This window comes from Triturus cristatus, chromosome 2_2 (assembly GCF_964204655.1).
Source record: "Triturus cristatus chromosome 2_2, aTriCri1.1, whole genome shotgun sequence".
In the NCBI taxonomy this organism is placed as follows: domain Eukaryota; kingdom Metazoa; phylum Chordata; class Amphibia; order Caudata; family Salamandridae; genus Triturus; species Triturus cristatus.
In genome coordinates, this window is record NC_140582.1 from 320,118,151 (window position 1) to 320,137,733 (window position 19,583).

Here is a 19,583-nt window from a genome sequence, read left to right on the forward strand (position 1 = left end):
TCGAAAATCCATTGAGCAAACATTCACACATCACAGTAAACCAAGACCAGAAAATGCTTTTTCAAAGCTGCATAAAAATTAACAGTTCTGCTCTGCTCATTCACCCAAAGGAGCTGTGTGACGAGTGAATTCTCACATTGGTAGACTTCCCATATGTGTAACCGATAATTACTCTAAAGTAAAAGTGGGATGTTGTCAAATTACATGATAACTTGCAAATCAAGAAATTGCAAAGTCATGCAACTTTACTGGCAGCCGTTTGTACCATCTGATTTTACTGTTCACTATTTGGAAACAGTTTAAAAAGACAATTTATTTTTCAGTTATTTATTTTTATCTGGATCGTATAAATGTTTATTTGGTTTTCTGGGACTGTGCTTGTGCCTTCAACACCTTGACAACGATCTTCTGCTCTTCAATTAAAAAAGCACGTTTGATCCTGAGGAAGAAAAAATATAATTAGATTGGATGTCACAAACACTCAAGATTACAGTACAATAGACAACCTAAGAAACAGCAAGGCAGCTTTGTCTTAGACCGGGCAACGTGTTAGATTTAACTACATTAAACTACAACCAGAAAGTGGACTGACCATCCCTGTGGTTTTTCGTGGATCATTGCATAACAGGACTGTATAGTCAAGCACGAGATGGCCATACTGTAACCGAATTACCTTTAGACTGACAGCCTCTCGTCTCAAGTATCCACTTTAGTAAGTGCAAAATTCAACTTTAAAAAATAAACAAACCTTAGAAATGATACTTTCCTCTACGTGCTTCACCTCTTAAAACACCACAACTTTAACCAACTAACATCCATATATCCAGAGACCAAGGAAGGAGCCCAACCCTAAGACAACCTTTCAATTCATGAAATGCATGGCACCAAACATTCAGTGCGAGCACTGAAAAACACCAACAAACATCCAAAACGCAATTTTCACCCCAGAACGGACAATACTCTAGAATGGAACCAGTAAGAACCTATTATATCCCGACTAGAATCGCTATTAAGTCATAAAATGGCAAATGTCCCCATCTTGCACAAAGCAATACCACCAGTTAATATCTTGAGAAACTATCCAATTGCAAATGTGCAAAATCAATCCCTGGACATATCCAAACAATTTCTACTACGGACTCAGAAAACATTTACTTCTCTGCACGACTTATGAAACACCAAGTTCAGTGGCCACATGTGCAGGACAAAGTACACACATTCAAAGTGGGTAAATCGGTGATTAAAAGAAGCAATGAATCAGAATCAATATGAATCTGATAAAGAACATTGCATTCAATTGAAGCATTATAAAGTGTTCGCAGAACAAATAGAATTTAAAACGTATGCTCCCTATTTGCGTTTTCAACTACAGCACGGTGTAAGGTGTTGTACCCTACTCTTACATATACTCCCTTAAGCAACATTTTTAGCTAGCTGGGAAGGTACAAATAATCCCAAAGGCACATGTGAATTATGCAAAGGCGGCCAACAAGTTTTGCTCTACGTTTTACTAATATGTCCCAATGTGAGTATAGTAGCGGCACGACAACGTTATACAATTCCAATCCAAGTATAATGCATTCTTGGCCCAAGATCTAATTACATTGTGTAACTCCCCCGTTAATGAATTTGTTTGCCATAACTTGTTTAAGTTTTTAAAAAGCTTTCTGAAGCTGTTCTAATTTATAAGCACAATCAGAAGATTCCATCTTCTCTACCGAATGTTGTATGGGTGGGCGGTAGAATATTGCTACTGTCCCAACTTAGGGCCTTATGTAGGTGGCCTGGCATTTACCACTTCATAAATACCGAATCATACAGATTCGGTATTTATGAAGTGGTAAATGCTATGTAGGTATTCATTCGGTAAAAATTACCGAATCGTAGAAATTCGGTAATTACCGAATCGGTATTTACCGATTCGGTAATGAGGCATACCTTCCCATTGATTGAATCAATGGGAAGGTATGCCTCATTACCGAATCGGTAAATACCGATTCGGTAAATTACCGAATCCTGTAATGTGCCCCCTACATTGCAAAAGCCTAAATACCGGTTGGTAACGGTATAATTACCGAAAATCGGCCGCTACCGACCGGTATTGGGCTACCTACATGAGGCCCTTAGTGTTTAAAAAGCAAAAGTTTCTTAATCATTTTTAAGAGTATTAATAATAATTTTAATACTGTACTTGTTGATCTCAGTTGAGGTCTGGATCAAATAAAAATTTACTGACAAGGATGAATGGTATGCTGAGTGGGGAAGGAATGGTTTTGTAGAAATGTTTCGAAACGGCATCCAAAAAACCTGACCGTCAAGACCGAGTTAAGGCAAGAGGCTAGATTCTAAGGAAATGTCAGACAGCAGTGATGGACTGGCACAAAAGAATCACACAGACTCTAAAAGCACTGCATTAAAAAAAATACAACTCATTAGGCTCCAATCAATGGTTGCTCTCCCCATTTCGAGGGACAGTGGAGCTAAGAGCAAAACAAGACAACATTTGGTTAAGCAGAGTAGGACTCACCTGTCGCGTACACATTTTGCACACATGGACCCGCCATAGGCTCTGCTGACATGCTTCTTAGTCTTAGACAGTCGCATTAGCACTTTAGGTCGAACAGCACGGATCTATATAAACAAATATAATGTTTTATGCAAGACAATAAAAGATTTACTATCATGTAGTCTTAAAGTTCAGCTTAAAAGTAATGTGCAACTTATTTTGCTGTAGGACCATATCATCCATCAAGTACATTGAATTAAATTACACAAAGCACAGTAAAACAGGTGAAAATAAGAGTACATTTTCCCCAGTTTGTGGAGTGACATCTTGTAAACTTTGCACAGGCTCGAGCACAATTACGCTTATTACAAACTTACACAAAAGGAAATTAAAATTAAGAGCTGCATTGCTATTCATCCATTCATATACTGACAAAGGAAAGGGGTGGGGGGGGGGGGGGGGGGCGATAGGCACTTGCCATATCTAGCAATAATAAAGCTGTCCAATTGTAAACAGAAAATAAATGGTCAAAGAGAACATGTAAGGCACAAATTTACATCGTTTAAAAACGTGGTGCGCGCCAGATGCAGATCATTCCGAAAGAACAGCTAGAGGACATCCTCATTTAAAGTAACTTTTAGACTTCAATGATTCTTGGCGGGGCATCCCAAAAATAGAGTACTATGATATGAGGCAACTACATTGATTTCAGACATGAAACAAAAAAACATTAAAATAAAACACGATAGGTAATCAGTATTTGTATAGGTAACACGCATTTCACACATTGTTATGCTAGTGCTGACGGAATCTGGACCCGAATGCAATTTTCCATTAAGTTTTTGCAAAGAGACAACCAAGTGCTTAATTTTACCTTGGAAAGAGACTCGATAGGTCATGTACATCTCCATGCCGCAGTGATTAAACTTTACTACCATTGCCTCAATATAACAGTTAGCTAAAACTACGCAATAACCATCTGTATTCGTTACACTAGTTGACTATATCTCCCTCCCCCTCCTCGCAACAGGGCTTTTTATTATAGTATATTAAACAGTTTCCGTCTTTATTCAAATACAAATCCCAAAGATCTCTGGTCTGTAGCCACTCCATGGCTTTTCTCCACTGCCCATGTAACGAGATGAAACTGAAGATGGTATTCTCTGAATTGCGATCTTCTCAAGTGACTCTTGAATGCATGTGCGTTTCTCCCCGACTCAGTAAGACTACTTAATTCAGCAAATACATCAAGTTTGCTCCAAAGAAACAGTACAAAAATGCTGTTCTCCGAATCTTAACCAATTTAAAAATAAAAATAGGGGAGGGAGTTCCCTCAGACACCAACAGTCATCGGTAAACACTCCTGTCCTCCATAGGAAAACCAAAGCGGCACCATAAGCCTGTACAGCAAACATCACAATATTTATCGATCAACTTGACCCACCACAAATTGATACACATATTTCAGGAACTGACTTTTCTTCAAATAAACCAATGAAAACGTGTTTGCCCTTTTGTTGCTACTGGCAATAGTTGGCATATAAACAAATGCATGCTCGAAGGACCTGAAATGCACGCTCCTTGCGCTGAATAAAGACCATTTCCGTAATCCAGGTTTGCCCCTACTGAAACAGCCGGAACGATCCGACCCGACTTTGAAGGGGAGAAAACTTACTCTTCAAAGTTGTAGCTGACAGAAAAGAACAGCCCAATGGTCAAAATCCACCTCAATAAAATGCGAACCTCGGGTTACTCAAAGTCCTCTACGGTGTATCACACAGCTAGAGGAGGGCTATTTGCACGTGATCGCTAATTTTTTTTAAAGTCTCAATAAAATTATTAAAATAGAGGTTGGAACCCGTGTTAATGATTTACTGTCCAATAACCAGAGGTAAAACGTCGTTGTGGGCACAGGCTAAAAAAGTACGACAAAAAAAAAGCCATATCACAAAAGATCACAGATGTGCTGTTAAGCAGCATGGCTGGTACACCCCTCTGTCACTGGAGCAGCAGCTGCATGAAGTAAGACACTATGCCCTTCCTGGCTGCGCCCAAGAAATATGAACACTAGTATCAATGCATCCGCCACTCTTCCCGCTTCTCCTCATGCCACACTGCACTCACTCATCAACCAACTTGTTTTGCTCCGAGACTCAGCTCTTCTCTTCAGCATTACTGAAAAATGCCGCAGTTGTGCCTTCACGATCTTCAGGCCGCACCATGATATAAGTGCGAACTCACTTGTGGGGTTAATTTCCATGGCCTTCGTTTATGCTTGCAATAGATAGCTGGTGGGTGATACGAGTTCCAACATTATACGGTTTAAATGATTGTTACAGATACGGTGGTTCTAACACTCCTTTATTTTGTACACCTAACCATGGAAATTTACGTGATGCGAGTCTGTGTTGAATTGAAAATTACAATAAATGTGTTTAAATAAATAAAAAATTAATGCAAACTCAGAGCCACACAACAATCTTCAAGTACGCAAAACGCAGATATACAAGTGAATCATGTTTTTAAGCAGCCATGCCAACATACATGACTACGGCCATCAGGATGGGAAAACAGATGCAACATGTAACTGAAGATATGCCTGCTTGGAATGGGGTTTATAAACTAAGTAATTAAATATATAGAAATCCTTGCGTGAATCCTGGAGTGGAAGGCCATGTAAATGCAATGATCATCCGTAACAAAATCACTATATATCTGCATTGATTTAAGTCACACCTCATTGAAGCAAGAAAGACCCTTTCTCGTGTGTCAAACTATCACTTCTGCTGCTCAACCATCTATGAAGGGCCTGCTTATCTCGAACAGTCAATGACGGCCAGTCACCTAATACAACTCACTCTTCTCACCTGGCACCAGCACAGCTCTAAATTGGCTCTCTCCCTACCTCTCACTTCAACTTTTCGGTCTACTGGTGCTAATCACATTCTTAAAATTTCCCACAACTTGTTTGTTTATCCCAGTTCTGGGACAAATCTCCTGGCATCTTAGCTTGGGTGTTTTTTTTCTCCTTATTCCTGCGCCCAAGAGCAACAGGCATAGAGTCCCCAAGTACATGTGAAGCCTTTAAACCAGTCTATTGGAGTTTACCTTTATCCACAAACTAGAGACCCAAGAGTTTCCAGAGGACCAGCAAAACAACTAAACCAACTATCATATCAAACTCAATGCATAGTGCTAATAAGTTATAACTGCGACTGGGGTATCTCAGCCGTGGAAGGTGCTAGCACAGTCCATTTTCTCTATGCATTTCACTTTGTATTCATGTTAAGAGTGTTAGTTTTTAATCTAGTATACTTCCTGGACTAAGCCTAATTCCTCACAATCACTGCTCAAAGAGCCAGTCATAACAATCCAAGCCCATACAAGAAAACCCATCACCTGCACCCATGTCAAATGTAGATTGCAGGATACTGGAGTCAGTCCCATCAGTCTTGGCCTATAGTTTAATGAGACCAGTGAATTGGATTTCTGCCGTGCCAGGACAGTTCAGGATGAGACCAATTATTAATCAAATCAGTCTCAAAATCGTTAAAAGTCTTCAAATAAGGACAAAGAGTGCGTCAGCACCTACTATGTAGTCTTCGGGTACACCAAGTTTCAAGTAGCAAACTTAAAAACAGACTGTCCAGGTTTCTGCATGGCAGGACACCCACTGGGCAGAATAGCACAGCCAATCCCAAAAGGGGTTTAGGGTTATGGTCAAACTGGGACTATACAATACAAAATATCAGGAACAGCACATATGAGCGCGATCACACGAGGGAGCCACAATCTGTGCAACTCGCAAAGCCAAATGAACAGTTTTAAAGGCAATGCTAAAGTGTGTAATTAGAGCGCTTGGTTGTGTCACACATGAGCTATCTTGGAGTACCAGGCAAGTTTAGGACTATCCTTGCTCCCTAGAGATGGTGGCATGATAGCACCTCTGATTGCACAACCCCTGTGGTCTTGTTGGGCTGCAACAATGTCACAGCATCTGGGCGACTCATTCCCAACCTCCACACCAAATGCAACAGTTTTTTTGTGCATTATTATATAGTGAAAACTAGACTAGAAGGTATCACAGCGCTTTGCATGAGCACCAGTTGCGTTAGACACATTCATTTTGTTAGGCACAGGGAGATTAAGTGATTTGGCCAGAACCACAGGATGTTGAATGTCCCTGCAGAGACTCGAACCCAGCTTCAAAGTCGACCACCCTAGCAGTTAGGCAACATCCTTACCGTGGGTAGATCTTCCTGTCGGGGTTGGGTTTTCCTATTGCTGGGCAATCTAACTCTTCAGCTCAGCTACCACCAGCAAGATGCTAAAAAACTGGCCATCGTCTTTAAGATGGCCATAGGCAATGTCACGCCTCTGGCAAACATGCCAGAAATTATCTTCCAACATACCCAGGTAGTCAAATGGCTTGACTTGATTAAACATTACTCATGTGCTCTACTGGAACATATCCACAAGAAACATGCTCCGGTGAGCATGCCTCTCTCATCACACATCCAGCCCAGTGACAAATTCAGGTTGCTATCCTTCAGACTCCTGCACCACAACACTAAGACGCTGATTAACTTCAGCAAGCCACCTACTGCCTCTTTCCAAGAACGCTCTCCCTTCCTTACAAATGGAGACCCAGCAGTGGACCCACCATAAACCCCCAAACCTTCCCAGAAAAACAGCTGCCCTGTGAAACTGCATGAGTTCAGTCCAGATTTTAATATGCTTTATTATCTTTAAATGTGATCATACATTTACCAGCCCATCGACTCCCTAAAAGTGTGTAACATTTATGGTTTTACTAAAGTTTCCAGTGACAGTTTAGCTTATCAGGAGAAAGGCATGAACCAGTCAAGTGATAAATTAGTTTTGTGAATAAGCTGAAGTTTATGGAATGGGGACTCCGCTATTGGCTACTTTCAACTGATTTTGTTCATTTTAATTAGTAATCTGCTTTTGTGTAACAAAGGCTGTGGTTATAACTGCAGGGCAACTCTGTTTTGCAATATGAAAAAGGTTTCAAATAGCTTCCAAACACAAAACTTAAGCTTAGATAGCCACCCGACAATACCTCACGTTCAGCAAATTAGTGCATCTTTTAAACAACTGAGCAAGTGCCGCGAACATCGTGTACTCCCTACAGCAGCAACCATTTTCTCTTAACATTGCTGGGGAAATGGGATAAAGAAAGAGCGTTCAAGAAAATCGCAAAGTTGAAAGTGTGGGCTGAATGAGTTTGTCAAATTAAAAGGTAATTGAGTAAAACAAAATACTAAACTGCTACTACAGAATGTGTCACTGTAGTGGGGAACACATGCCAATAGTAGATTAGTCTAAATGACAAGAATGTGTGAATCTATACCAACTACAACCCTTCTACATTCTCCTACAAACTCTTAAATACCATTATGGAAACGTGCATGCATTTAAGGCAGTGCTCACGGCACAACTTTGCAACAAGTCAATTCCCTCAAAGAAATCAAAGCGGGAAAAAAAAAAACACATGGCTGACTTAGGCCCCTGGCACTGTGTCGGGTTTATACAATTTAGCCAAGTTAAAAAAACCCATAAAACTTCACATCGAGATGGTGACCGAAAGCCAACTACCAATAGACTACCTCTAGCTTGCATGCATTTAGTACAAACAGCAGACCATAGGTGGCAGCAGAATCACATGCATGTGGTTAGGAAGTTGAAAGTTACTGAGCCATGCTATGCCGACATAATGGCAAGTGAAAGGCATTGTATAGTTCAGCAATATACTGGTCCCTGCACTGTTTCAATCTCATTACCAACTAGAACAAGCATTGGCAATGCCAATAGTTCTTGCATTTGTGAGTTGGAGATATTGGAAGTGTAAATGACAATGTCTTTTACCCATGTGTTATGGTGTGGAGTGGAATTATGTGGGTTGGATTGGAATTGTTAAATTGTGTGGTGTGGAACTGTGTGGTGTCGAGCGAAATTATGCCGATTGGAATTATATGACATCACATTCAACTGCTCCATCAAGTCTGCCACCATCCCTGAAGACTGGAAACGCAGAGATCCACCCTCTGCTGAAAAAAAAAACCTCTGCCTAGCAGACTGACCTCAAAATTTCAGATCTCTGCTTCTCTTCCCAGCCAAAGTAATCGAAAGGGCAATCAACACCCAACCCACCATATTCATCGAAACAAACTACACACTGGACACCCCCCCTCCAATCATGCGTCAGAAGCAACCACAGCACTGAGACTGCACTTGTCGCCTCAGACATCTGCACTTGTCGCCTCAGACATCTGCACTCTCCACAAACAAGGCAAAACCTCAGCCCTCATACTGCTGGACCTCTGCCGCCTTCAACACGGTCTCTCACCACACCCTCGGCACAAGACTACACGACAACCGCAGCACAGCCTTAGAGTGAAACCACTCTTTTCTCACCAGCCAAACCTAGAGTCAAGCTCCTACCATTCTCCTCAAACTATAGAGATCAGCTGAGGAGTTCCTTAGGGATCCTATTCAAGCCCCACTGACCTTTTCAAATCTGTACCTTAACTTACCACAGAGGATTCCAGAGCTAAGGGGGGGGGGGGGGGGAGCATTGGCAAAGCCAATAGGTCTCGCTTTTGCAAAAGTTTTTTTCTGTTCTAGAACGCCGTAAAGGTCTTGGCAGTCCGGGAGCTATCAGCGTTGCAAATGACAATGTCTTTTAGCCAGGTAGTCTGGAACGCATAGATATATCTATCTATATCTATATCTATGTGGTGTGGAATTGTGTGGGTTCGATTGGAATGGTTTGTTGTGGAATTGTGTGGGAGAGTTGTGGCATGGTGTGCAGGGGAATTATGTGGATAAAAATGATATGATATTGAGTTTACTAGAATTATGACGAGTGGGATTGTGTCATGGAGTGTGATAATGTGGTATGGTAGTGTGATGGAGTAGCATGAAATGGAGTTATATTATGTGGTGTGCCATTGAATATTTGTGGTGTGGATTGGATCTATGTGGTGTGTTGTGGAAATGTGTGGGGAAGTTTAATTATGTAGCCCGTTGTGGAATGGAAATGTCAATCTGGAATACAGCTATACATCAATACTTGAGGACTGCCTCTACGCCATATATACACCAGACAAGTAATGCATCTGACGTAATGCAGAGTTTTTGCAGGCAGATGCAGAGCATATGCTCCGGACAAGAGCCAAACAGTAATAAATGCTTCACTTTGTCACAATTTCACTATACAAAATAACAAAAATGTTAATGGAAAGAAAAATACGACCGACAAGTCCTGAAAGAGTTTCAAATATAATGACATAACTACAATGTTAAACTACCAAAATGTTCTGAACCTTTATACTGCACTGATCTGATGGAAAACGTGTTTGAAGTCATGGATCCCAAAAGTTGTATGCGTTGTCCACACAGCTGGAAGAAGCGGGCATAAACAAACCCTTTTAGAGAAAACATAACTTAGTAGCCATTGAGAGGCATACAGCAACAAACCCTTGGCTGAATTCTGCATTTTTAACAAAAACAGGCTAACACGTCGGCGTTTAAGCTCATATAGTACTTGAGGCAGTTGACTTTAACCCCTTCGGTGCTCATGACAGAATAGTTCCGTCATGAACACTGGTGCTCCTCTGCTCAGGATGGAACCATTCCGTCATGAGACAGGGGCACGAAATCCCTCTGCTGTAACCAGCAGAGGGATTTCAATTTTGAGAGGGGGGGGGGGGCTCTTCACAGGTTTTCAATGTAATGACGATCGCGCGCTCTCGTGATTACATTGAAAACGAAACTCAGTGCTTGTGGGGCTCTCAGCCCCGAGCACAAAACACTTGGGAGAGGTATCACTGGAAAGGGGAGAATCTTGTACAGGCCACAGAGAGGAGTGAGGAAGCTGCAAGGGTCAGGTATTATACTATAGAAGCAGTGAGGGCGTAACAGGTAGTGCCCTTGTAAGCGATATAATATAATGATGCGAGTGTGCCTGCCCACACGTTACAGGAAATTAAGAGAAAAGACAAACCCAGCATACAGCGCTAAAGTGTGTATGTGTCCATTTTAGACATGAGGATGCATTTTGCACCCCCCCCCCAAAAAAAAATCACGAAAAACACAAGTACTACTCGTTTTGTGGTCATGCATGTTTTTGCGTTCCCACTTAATTTTGCAGCAAATGTAGCAACAAAACCCTTCATTTAAAAGAGTACTAGTTATCTAATACATGCTCAGTTCGAGCAACTAGCTCTACAAATTAATCAAGAGACCCGTAAGCATCTAAAACCAAATATCCGCATATTAAAGTCTGTAAGACTTACTTTTACACTTAAGTTAAAACAATCATGCCGCCTCAGACAGCACGTCCGAGCCTCAGCTTATGAAGGGCACGATATGAGCAATTGTGGTGGTCCCGCTACTTGCCAGTTACTAAGTAAAGTAACAGGGTCCCTCTTGGAATGAATTCAATATAATAAGATAAGAGTGTGAAGTGCAGAGAATTGGACATGTAGGACAGCCTCACATTCAAAAGAGATCACAAGAATTGAACCATAATCAGAATGTCCTCACCATTGTTAGGTTATTGAACGAGATGTTTCTCCTCATGTGAAGACAAACACTGACCTTAAAAAGCCCATTGAGCGGCCACACTCTACCCTGCCTCCAATGAGCTGTCGCACAGCCCGAGGAAGCAACAGTCCTGGTAGACTTCAGATGAGAGCAGGCGCACACTTTCATGAGGGGGCGCGATGTCTCCCATAGTGTGATCGCATTGAGAGGAGAGTTAAAAACAAGAAGACCGCGAGTGGTGCACGCGCATTGCAAGGAATGCAGCTGCCACCCTGCGCGCCGCTGCTTGCTCCCGCAAGCTAAAAGCTGTGGGAGTGAATATTTTATAAAAAGGTGGGACATGCGCCCGCCTTTAAACATTTGCAGGCTACGGAAAATAAATGACAGGCAACAACCAACCTAATGTGTGTGTGTGTGTGGGGGGGGGGGGGACAGGAGAAGTCCTAGACACCGAAGTTTGGAGTGCTCACAAGAACCTCCCCATAGAGCAGCGCATGGGCGCTGTGCTCAACTTAAAAAGGTTTGAGAATCAGATTTTGAAGTTATGGCTCTGTGCAGGCAACAATGTGAAGTGGCCGTTCTCCTTCAGAGAAACCTTTTCCAGTCCCACCTGCAGTGAAGGCCAACCCCAAACAAACAGCAAAGAAATAATGATAATAAGGATGATTTAAAAAAAAAAAAAAAAAAAAAAAAACCACACACACATCATTGACCTGACTGAGGCCTTGCTGGCTGGTCCAGCTGAGACGGGTGCCATTGGCATATAGGCAGTGGTCTCAGGTAAACACTTTGCGCTTGCAAATTCATCATGATTGTGACCATTGGTGAAACTGTCATTTGCCAGCTTCTATAGTTGAAACATAATCCTAACTAGCTTAAGTATTCAGTACTCTAATTCAGTACCCAAATTAAACATGTCAGGGGCTCTTTAATGCAGTTCCATGTGAGAGCAACATGTGACCTTGTATGGAAGTGGTACAACCAAAAACAGTGGAAGACTTCATGCTTCAATTTTGTGACAGATTTAAGGCCATTTGCGGTTGTGTCACAACTGCCAGATGGCAAAGCCGGTGGTGGCTCCATCATAGCGGAAGGCCACCCTCTTCTACCCTGTGAATTAGGCAAGGGAGCACAGACGAGTGCAGGATCTCGGTTATTCCAGGAAGACTCATTATTGCCCACCACTTTGCAATAACCAGGTTGCTGATTTCAAAGGTAGAAGGTGTCCGCTGCTTTAATTGAAACTTACGGAATGACCACTATGCATGTGGTTACTTTGCTTTTCAGACTCTCCTGAATTTGCATTTTGGATTCTTTAATGAACCTGTATGTGGCTATTAAGGCCTGAAATCAAATAGTCAGGTTGCTTAATCTTTTTTGCTTTTTAGTGAGCTGCCCGATTACTAGTCTCGATTTTTTCCTGTGTACAGACTTTCGGGAGAAGACCTGGCTACCACCATTTCAAATAGTTTACTCTTTCAGCCATTTGCACAGGCCTGCCACCATGTATTCTTTCACAAACCAATGACTAGGCGATAAGTCATCTGCTTCGAGTATCATCCATCTAAAGTACAATTAACATGTGCTCTCAACTACATGTTAGCTAGAACTCGTGTGAACTTAAAAGTGACATGAATTTAAGTAGTTTACTAAAAACTACTGCTCGAATGTGATAACAAAGGACTGCAACTGGAAATCAGGCCTACACAATCAAGACACCAACATCAAGATAGTCACCGACTCATCTGTGCTCAAGATCTCAAACTGAGGTGACCCTGCGTGTTTATCAGTGGAAGGATGCCGGGAGGTTTCTAACCAACTAAGTTCTTTCTGGATCTTATTTTTTTTCTCCATTTTTAGAAACGAGGTAATGGTACATGCAATGCGGAGGCAGGAGAAGATGCCTCTACTAAGGTTATATTCTGTATCCCAAAGTTGTGGAAGCAGAAGGCAATGATGGGGGTCATGAGGTTGGGGAGAGGTCGTTCAGATAGGAGTCATATCGAAAAAAGCACTGTTCAAAACTTAAGTTTTATGGCAACAACGTCGAACTTAGTCTACTAAGGAAATGGCAGAACAAATTCAAATGGATTAACAAAAATTGGAGATAAAAAAAAAAACAGGAACACCTGACCAATTCGAGACATTTGTGAAAAGGCCCATTTCAGCGCTCTCTACCTCTTCTGAGCCATAAGCTTACTTAAACTGCCAAATACTTTCCTCCTCTTTCCGGAAGTTTTACATTTCATTAACTTACAACATTCTTATTGGGCAGTATCATATTTAGTTCGAGCATTAATGAAGTAACCTTCATTTTTATAGAACCCCCAAGCCAAAAGTAGAAAGGTGAAGACATCACTGATTATAAAAATAAAAAAGATAAAAAAAAATAAAAAAAACAGTAGCTTAAATGGAACAAATAGTATAAGTTTAACAAAAGTGTAAAAGCACAACAGTTGGAAACAAAAATAGACAATCGGTCAAGGGAAAGAACTATGCACACAACACAGACCCCATAGGAACAAAGACAGTGCATTAAAGTTAAATGGCACAGGGAGACTGCTCTTAAAACTGAACAGTAAGGGACCCAAAAGAGCATATGCTAAATAATATGTATTACAGACTGTTCATTGCACTAACATCTGTACAAGAGGCCATGCTTATCAACACGGCAGAGATGAGCTCATGCTCCTACTGGAACCACAAGTTGATTAAATGGAAGGATGCGTACATAGAAATCATCTTAGATATACCAGTAAGCAACCAAAACACTTAACAGATATGGGACGTGCAAGATGAAAATAAGAAATGGATGGCGAGAAGAAAATTCAAGGGCTAGATAGGGGAGGAAAGGAAAGAGCAGTAGAATTGAATGTCTATCCACATTTAACCCAGGAGGACGCTGTGCTCCTCCTAAGGCATGATGCAGGCATTTTAATATATCCTCATACAATGCCAGGGAATTATATGGACGATAAAGCCCCTGGAGTAAGGAAGAGGAACTGAAGAGTGCCAGAGATTAATCTCCATAACCAACAACCACAGGAACAACATCTTTGGTTCAGGACTAGTGTGCGCATTAGCGCCTAATCAGAAGTAGTAAGCACTACTACACTACAATAAAACACAAGAGGGTCGGACAGACCTCCAGTACAATATTCATTCAATACAGGTAAAACCCTGCGAAGTATAGAGAGCCCTTTCTAGTGCCAAATGCACAGGAGGCACTTGCCATCCAACATGTGTCTTGATTTTCAGCATGTCCATTGCAAAACCAAGGCAGAGATTTAAGTTCTGCCCGAAGTGGAAAAAGTAAGCATGTAACAAAAAAAAATATAGGACAAGGCAATACTCACACCACGGAGTCTACCTGGGCATATACCACATGCTGACTTTGGGGCTTTGCCGACCTTCTTGGTGTACAGGTAGACAATCCTGTTACCTGGAGTTCGGGATCTATGAGCAAGAGAGAAATATTAGAATAAGCGGAACCAGGCACTATAATGCACAAAGTAGTACTTCGTACAGAAAATAAGTCTTACAGTCTGGTTTTGTTTGAGGTGGTGTTGTAGGACAGCCTACGGCGGTATGTCAAACGTTGAACCATTTTTCAACCTAGAGAACAAAAAAGAAAATTAAATAGTTTCAAGTACAGTATCAACAAAAGCAAGTTCCTGAATGTTTATTTTGGGATTAATTGGCGTTTTGAAAGTCATGAATGAAAGGACCTAGTCAAAATACCGTTTTTGTGTCGATCGTTAGAAATAAGCAGGGTGACTGGAATTATGCAGCAGGGTTGTGTAAACTATGCGGAAATGCACATTCAGTGGCAAAATGCAGCACATTTTGTGATACTATTACTTGATTATTTTGTAATGTGTACATTTGTTAACACAGTCTGGGCATTGGCTACATCTCATTAATACCAGCTTAATACCCTAACAGCAGTGAGTGACAAAGGGGACAAGTCATCCTTTGGAAAGGGCCTTCCACTGCATGGCAACATGTGCCCCTGAGCTTAATAACTTTTGAACAGTTTGATTTTTGTTAAAATTTGCTTTTATACAGATGATGGATTATGGGGAAAATCTGTAAGTATACGAAAAAAGCAGCAACAGCACACTCGCATAATTCCAGTAGCCATAAGTCTGCTTGATTAATGACCCATCAACTCCTAGACCTCAAAAAAGATAATGTTTCCTAATAACGCAAAATAAGGTTGAAGTGCGTTTTCATGTCCATCTTCACCCAAGAGAAAGCACGTCCCCTGTACTGCAATTGCTCTATTGGCTACGTTCAACAAACTCTGTATTGTCCACAGAACCTCACAAGGAAAAGGAACTATACCTACAATTTAAAATGTAAGCAATACAAACAGAACACTGCGCTAAAGGCATACACCACTTATCATACCACCTTTACGATAAGAAATCCATAGAAGGCACTACTCACTTGGTACATGCTACCAAGCTCTGAAACTCACCAACAGTTAGTATTAGAAGTGCCCGGGGCCTTATACACCCCTTTAGACAGTTTGAAAATCTGAGAATTTCCTGGATAAATGCAGCACTAGCATCCCAGCAACAAAATACAGAAAACAGACACACCCTCAGCTTACAACCCCCAAATTGCAAGCAACACAACCGGCAAACTTTTAAGTAAGGATTTTTTTTTTTTTTAACACTGTTCCCTGTGGCATATAGTTATGTACTTTCATGAGTTGTGGCCCACAACACCACTAAACCAGGATACAAAGCAACCGGGATACAAAGCAATCGGCAACAAACTGACTTATACTAATCAAATTCACATAAGACATCTATTAAGGCTGTTCAGCACTGAACAGCCAAACATCACTAAATAAACAGGCATGGAAAAACTGAAGAGATCTGTCACATATTACTTGACAACTTTGGAAGACTTTAATATAGTCCACTCGCTGTCAGTCCCAAATATCTGTACAAACTGACCACTTCTATACTACTCATACAGAATCAGATATGGGAGGATAATAAAAAATGTCCATACCAACAGATGTCTCCCCTTATCTCTCCCTCCAACCACTCCAGCTCAGAGCCACAACTATACACAAAATTTCAGATTGGACAACCCAGACCAGTTACCAGATAAGCACAGACTTGTTCAAAGTTACCAGCATGCTGACAACCATTAAACTGGACACCTGTCTCACATTTCACCATCCAACACACTACGACATGCTGAGTCCCATAAAACGATCTGTGCACCTCAGTGGTCATCACGCACGCCATGGACAATGTACCAGTTAGGATCAAAACAAAGACATTATTCCAAACCACACGGTACATGGTGAAGGGCGCTACTCATGTAGGCAAGCGCGTCAGCGCCAAACAGAGATGGTAAGTGCTATATAAAATGGTGCAATACAATAATTGTAATGTTTTGCACACTTATGTTCATGCATTACATGATTACCTATAGTGCCAAGACCCATCACATAGCCAAGTTGACTTTCAATAGTAAAATGCTTTAATTTCCCCGTAGCAGCTTTAATTATTCACTAACTGAAATTTCAAAACAGCCCCACCCCCCCAAAAAAATAGAAACTCTGGAGCTCCAATTATAAACGTTTCATAGTTTGGTAGAACCAACAAAAAATTTTCCGACAGCCATTACTGACATTCTCTTGATAGGAGATATTTGAAAGTCACCACACAGGTGGGAACTGATAACATTACCTGCAATACAATCACCATTGGTATCACATTGTACATGAGCACTTGCATCAGATGGTAAAGTCAGGTGGAATATGAAACAGCAGGGTGGGGGGGGGGGAGATACTGCTCGACTAAATTACAAAAAGATACATTATCTAAGTTAATAATCGCGTGACCCTCTTCCAAACTGATGCTTTATCACCAGGCATAGTTCTGTTTGAGAAACTCAGCAAATAAATACACTGCAAGGGCTGAGCGGCAAGGATGCTGCTCCTGGTGGGGCCATCATCTGAACTTATCTACTTGTAACTACCATCCTGTAAATTGCCTAATAAACCTCTACTTTGGTTTACCACACGGCTACCTCTGGTCTTCCTTGGATTCTACACTGTATCATTGTATCACAAACCATGGTCTAGACAGGTAAACTATAAAGGACTGTGGCCATTGTACCTACAAATCCCACGCTATTAGGCGTGAAAATGCTACCTATATTGCAGACATTTTTAGGGCGCTTCTCCATCCATCCCAAATCAAAAGAAACAATATCTAAGAAAACCAAACTGACAGGGTGCAAATGTGGCGTGCAAAATGGACACGCTGAGAAAATTCTCAGTTAAGTTCTTAGAACACGGGACGCTGCGAACGAAGCAACGGATTCGCACCTCGCCATCTCCGCAGGCTTACTGATGAACTGTGGGGTGGGGGGCTGAAAACAACTTCTGGCCGCCAACAGGCGTCTGCTTTTAGGATATGCTATAAACGCGATCGCCGGGGAAGCCGTGGCAGTACGGTCATCGTAACATAAGTATTCCAATTACTAAAGTTCACGCATTCAAAACTACCCATTTAAAGCAGCACTTTGCTCTGCAGGTGCAATACTCGACAGAGCCAAGAACTCACAAAAAACATCGATTTGGGTAAGGAAGGGGTTTCAACGCTAGAAAAGGTTCATTCATTGAAGGAATTCTAGCGAAATAAGAGACGACAAAAAAAGCCACACAAATTGGAATTAAAAAACGGCAGCGCTGCCACGCATGCAGCATGTCCCGGCGTTCATGGCACCTACTTAGAACCGCTCTCCGTACAGGGACCGCAGAGTCGCCTCTGTACTACAGACCCGGCTCTTGTTACAATTTCCACCCCTTTACACGTGAGTCGTTGTGCTCAAACAATGTGGACCCAACAGCCACCAAGTGCGTCTAGACTTCCAAGTAAACGCGGTCCTTACTGAACCCCTTGGAAAGGACAGATGGATACGGATTGTCGCGTATTAGCTATCACAAAAATTCCCAAAGCCGCCATACCTGCAGCAGCCGTAGCCGGAAGAGAAAGGAAGGAGGAACTTCGGGGGTAAAGTTGAAATGTCATCGGACCCAAACCCAACATCACTTCCGGTTTATTGTGCATGCAACGTTAACCTCACTAAAGAAATGTAGCTTCATTCTACTTTATCATAGCATAGAAGAAAAGCAATCTACATGTCGGACATTAGTTCAATAAATTATTGACAACGTCAACATGCTATGATTCCTCAGTAAACATTTTAAAACAGCATTTATAAGAATTGCTTAACGGATATGGTAAAATCTCTTTATTTGATTTTTTGCAAACAGATTCGTACTGCCACTGGTCTCAAGACTGGCTTACGGTCGTTTGCGACGTATGATGATACAAAGTTTTGAACATTCAAAGATGGAGCAATGTTTCGCCGGAAACGTTCAGATGCCCGAGGGTAGTCGTAACTATAAAGGCAGCCATTTTGAATCTCAAAAATGCTGTCTTTAGAACCTGGGTATTCGCTTCAGAATAAGACGCACATCGTCTGTTAAACTTTGTTTAAGTAATTATTTTGTAGATCCGTTTTTTAATCAGGTAGAAATATTTATTTTTTGTCTTTAACTTGCTTACACAATTTATCACGTTTTCAATATCTAGTTGATAATTTTAAAGGCTGTCAAGATACGAAGGACCTTGCCATGTTTACAGAGGGATAATGTGTGTCATGTCACGGTTTCATGCGTGTCAATTTTATTGGCACTATATTATTAACGTATTCATTGAGTCAAACAGATACGTTTCAACAGTTGCAGAGGAATGGTAATTGACCATTTGCAGACGCATAGACCTAACATCAAGGACTATGTTGCAAGAAGTTCTAATTGGTTCCCTTACCGGCTGTAATTACCAGGCCACCATGTAAAGATGGCCCATGCAGTATCAGAGTAAGCAAGATGTATTCTTAGTTGAAAGACCGAAGTACAGAGCGGATCCAGAGAACAGCCTTCCTTGCTTCTTTAATTTTAATAACGATTTCTAAAGCGCCTGGTGACCAAAGGGCATCCCCGCGCTGTGAATTTCCTTCCTTCCTTTCCTCCAGCGTCTGCCGGTCCTAGCTACAACCGAAGCTAGAACACGGCGAGGAACGCACAGAAAACGCCTCAATACAAATAATAACAATATACATGACAAAGTTGAATGAGCACGTGCAATATATATTACACAAAGGAATGAGAACGTGCATACTAGAGCATTGCGTATATATGAACATAACACATCTCCCTTTAGTAAAAAGGTATGATACAAATAAAGTAAACAACAACTATACAATATATATAAATATACTCTCTACAAAATCATTGGCCACTGTTGTCTAGTTCCCACAAATTTATAGGATCTGCGCATTTAGACAACATAAACGAAGGGATTGGTCAGACTCATTCAAGACACCCCCAAAGGCTATGTCAGCCTTTAGCCTCTTTCGTGCGCCGGACGGCCCCCGGCCGACTGACGTTTTGGTGGAAGTGTGC

At 41.5% G+C, this 19,583-nt stretch overlaps 1 protein-coding gene and 1 non-coding gene across 3 annotated transcripts; both read right to left on the reverse strand.

Annotated features, from left to right (window-relative positions):
- Positions 1-293: 293 nt before the first annotated feature.
- On the reverse strand, positions 294-18,162 carry RPL34 (ribosomal protein L34). Of its 2 annotated transcripts, none has more exons than XM_085641382.1 (5): positions 18,081-18,162; positions 14,620-14,692; positions 14,434-14,533; positions 2,528-2,631; positions 294-439 (listed from the first exon to the last, which is right to left on the reverse strand). In XM_085641382.1, the coding sequence occupies exons 2-5, from the start codon at positions 14,682-14,684 to the stop codon at positions 355-357; spliced, it is 354 nt and encodes a 117-aa protein (XP_085497508.1). In that variant the 5' UTR covers positions 14,685-14,692; positions 18,081-18,162; the 3' UTR covers positions 294-354. The 2 variants fall into 2 exon arrangements, with proteins under 2 accessions (XP_085497508.1, XP_085497509.1); XM_085641383.1 differs by having other exon boundaries at positions 16,795-18,084.
- On the reverse strand, positions 13,949-14,080 carry LOC146862197 (small nucleolar RNA SNORA49). Its single transcript, XR_014978699.1, has one exon. It is a non-coding gene; the product is annotated as a small nucleolar RNA SNORA49 (small nucleolar RNA).
- Positions 18,163-19,583: the final 1,421 nt, after the last annotated feature.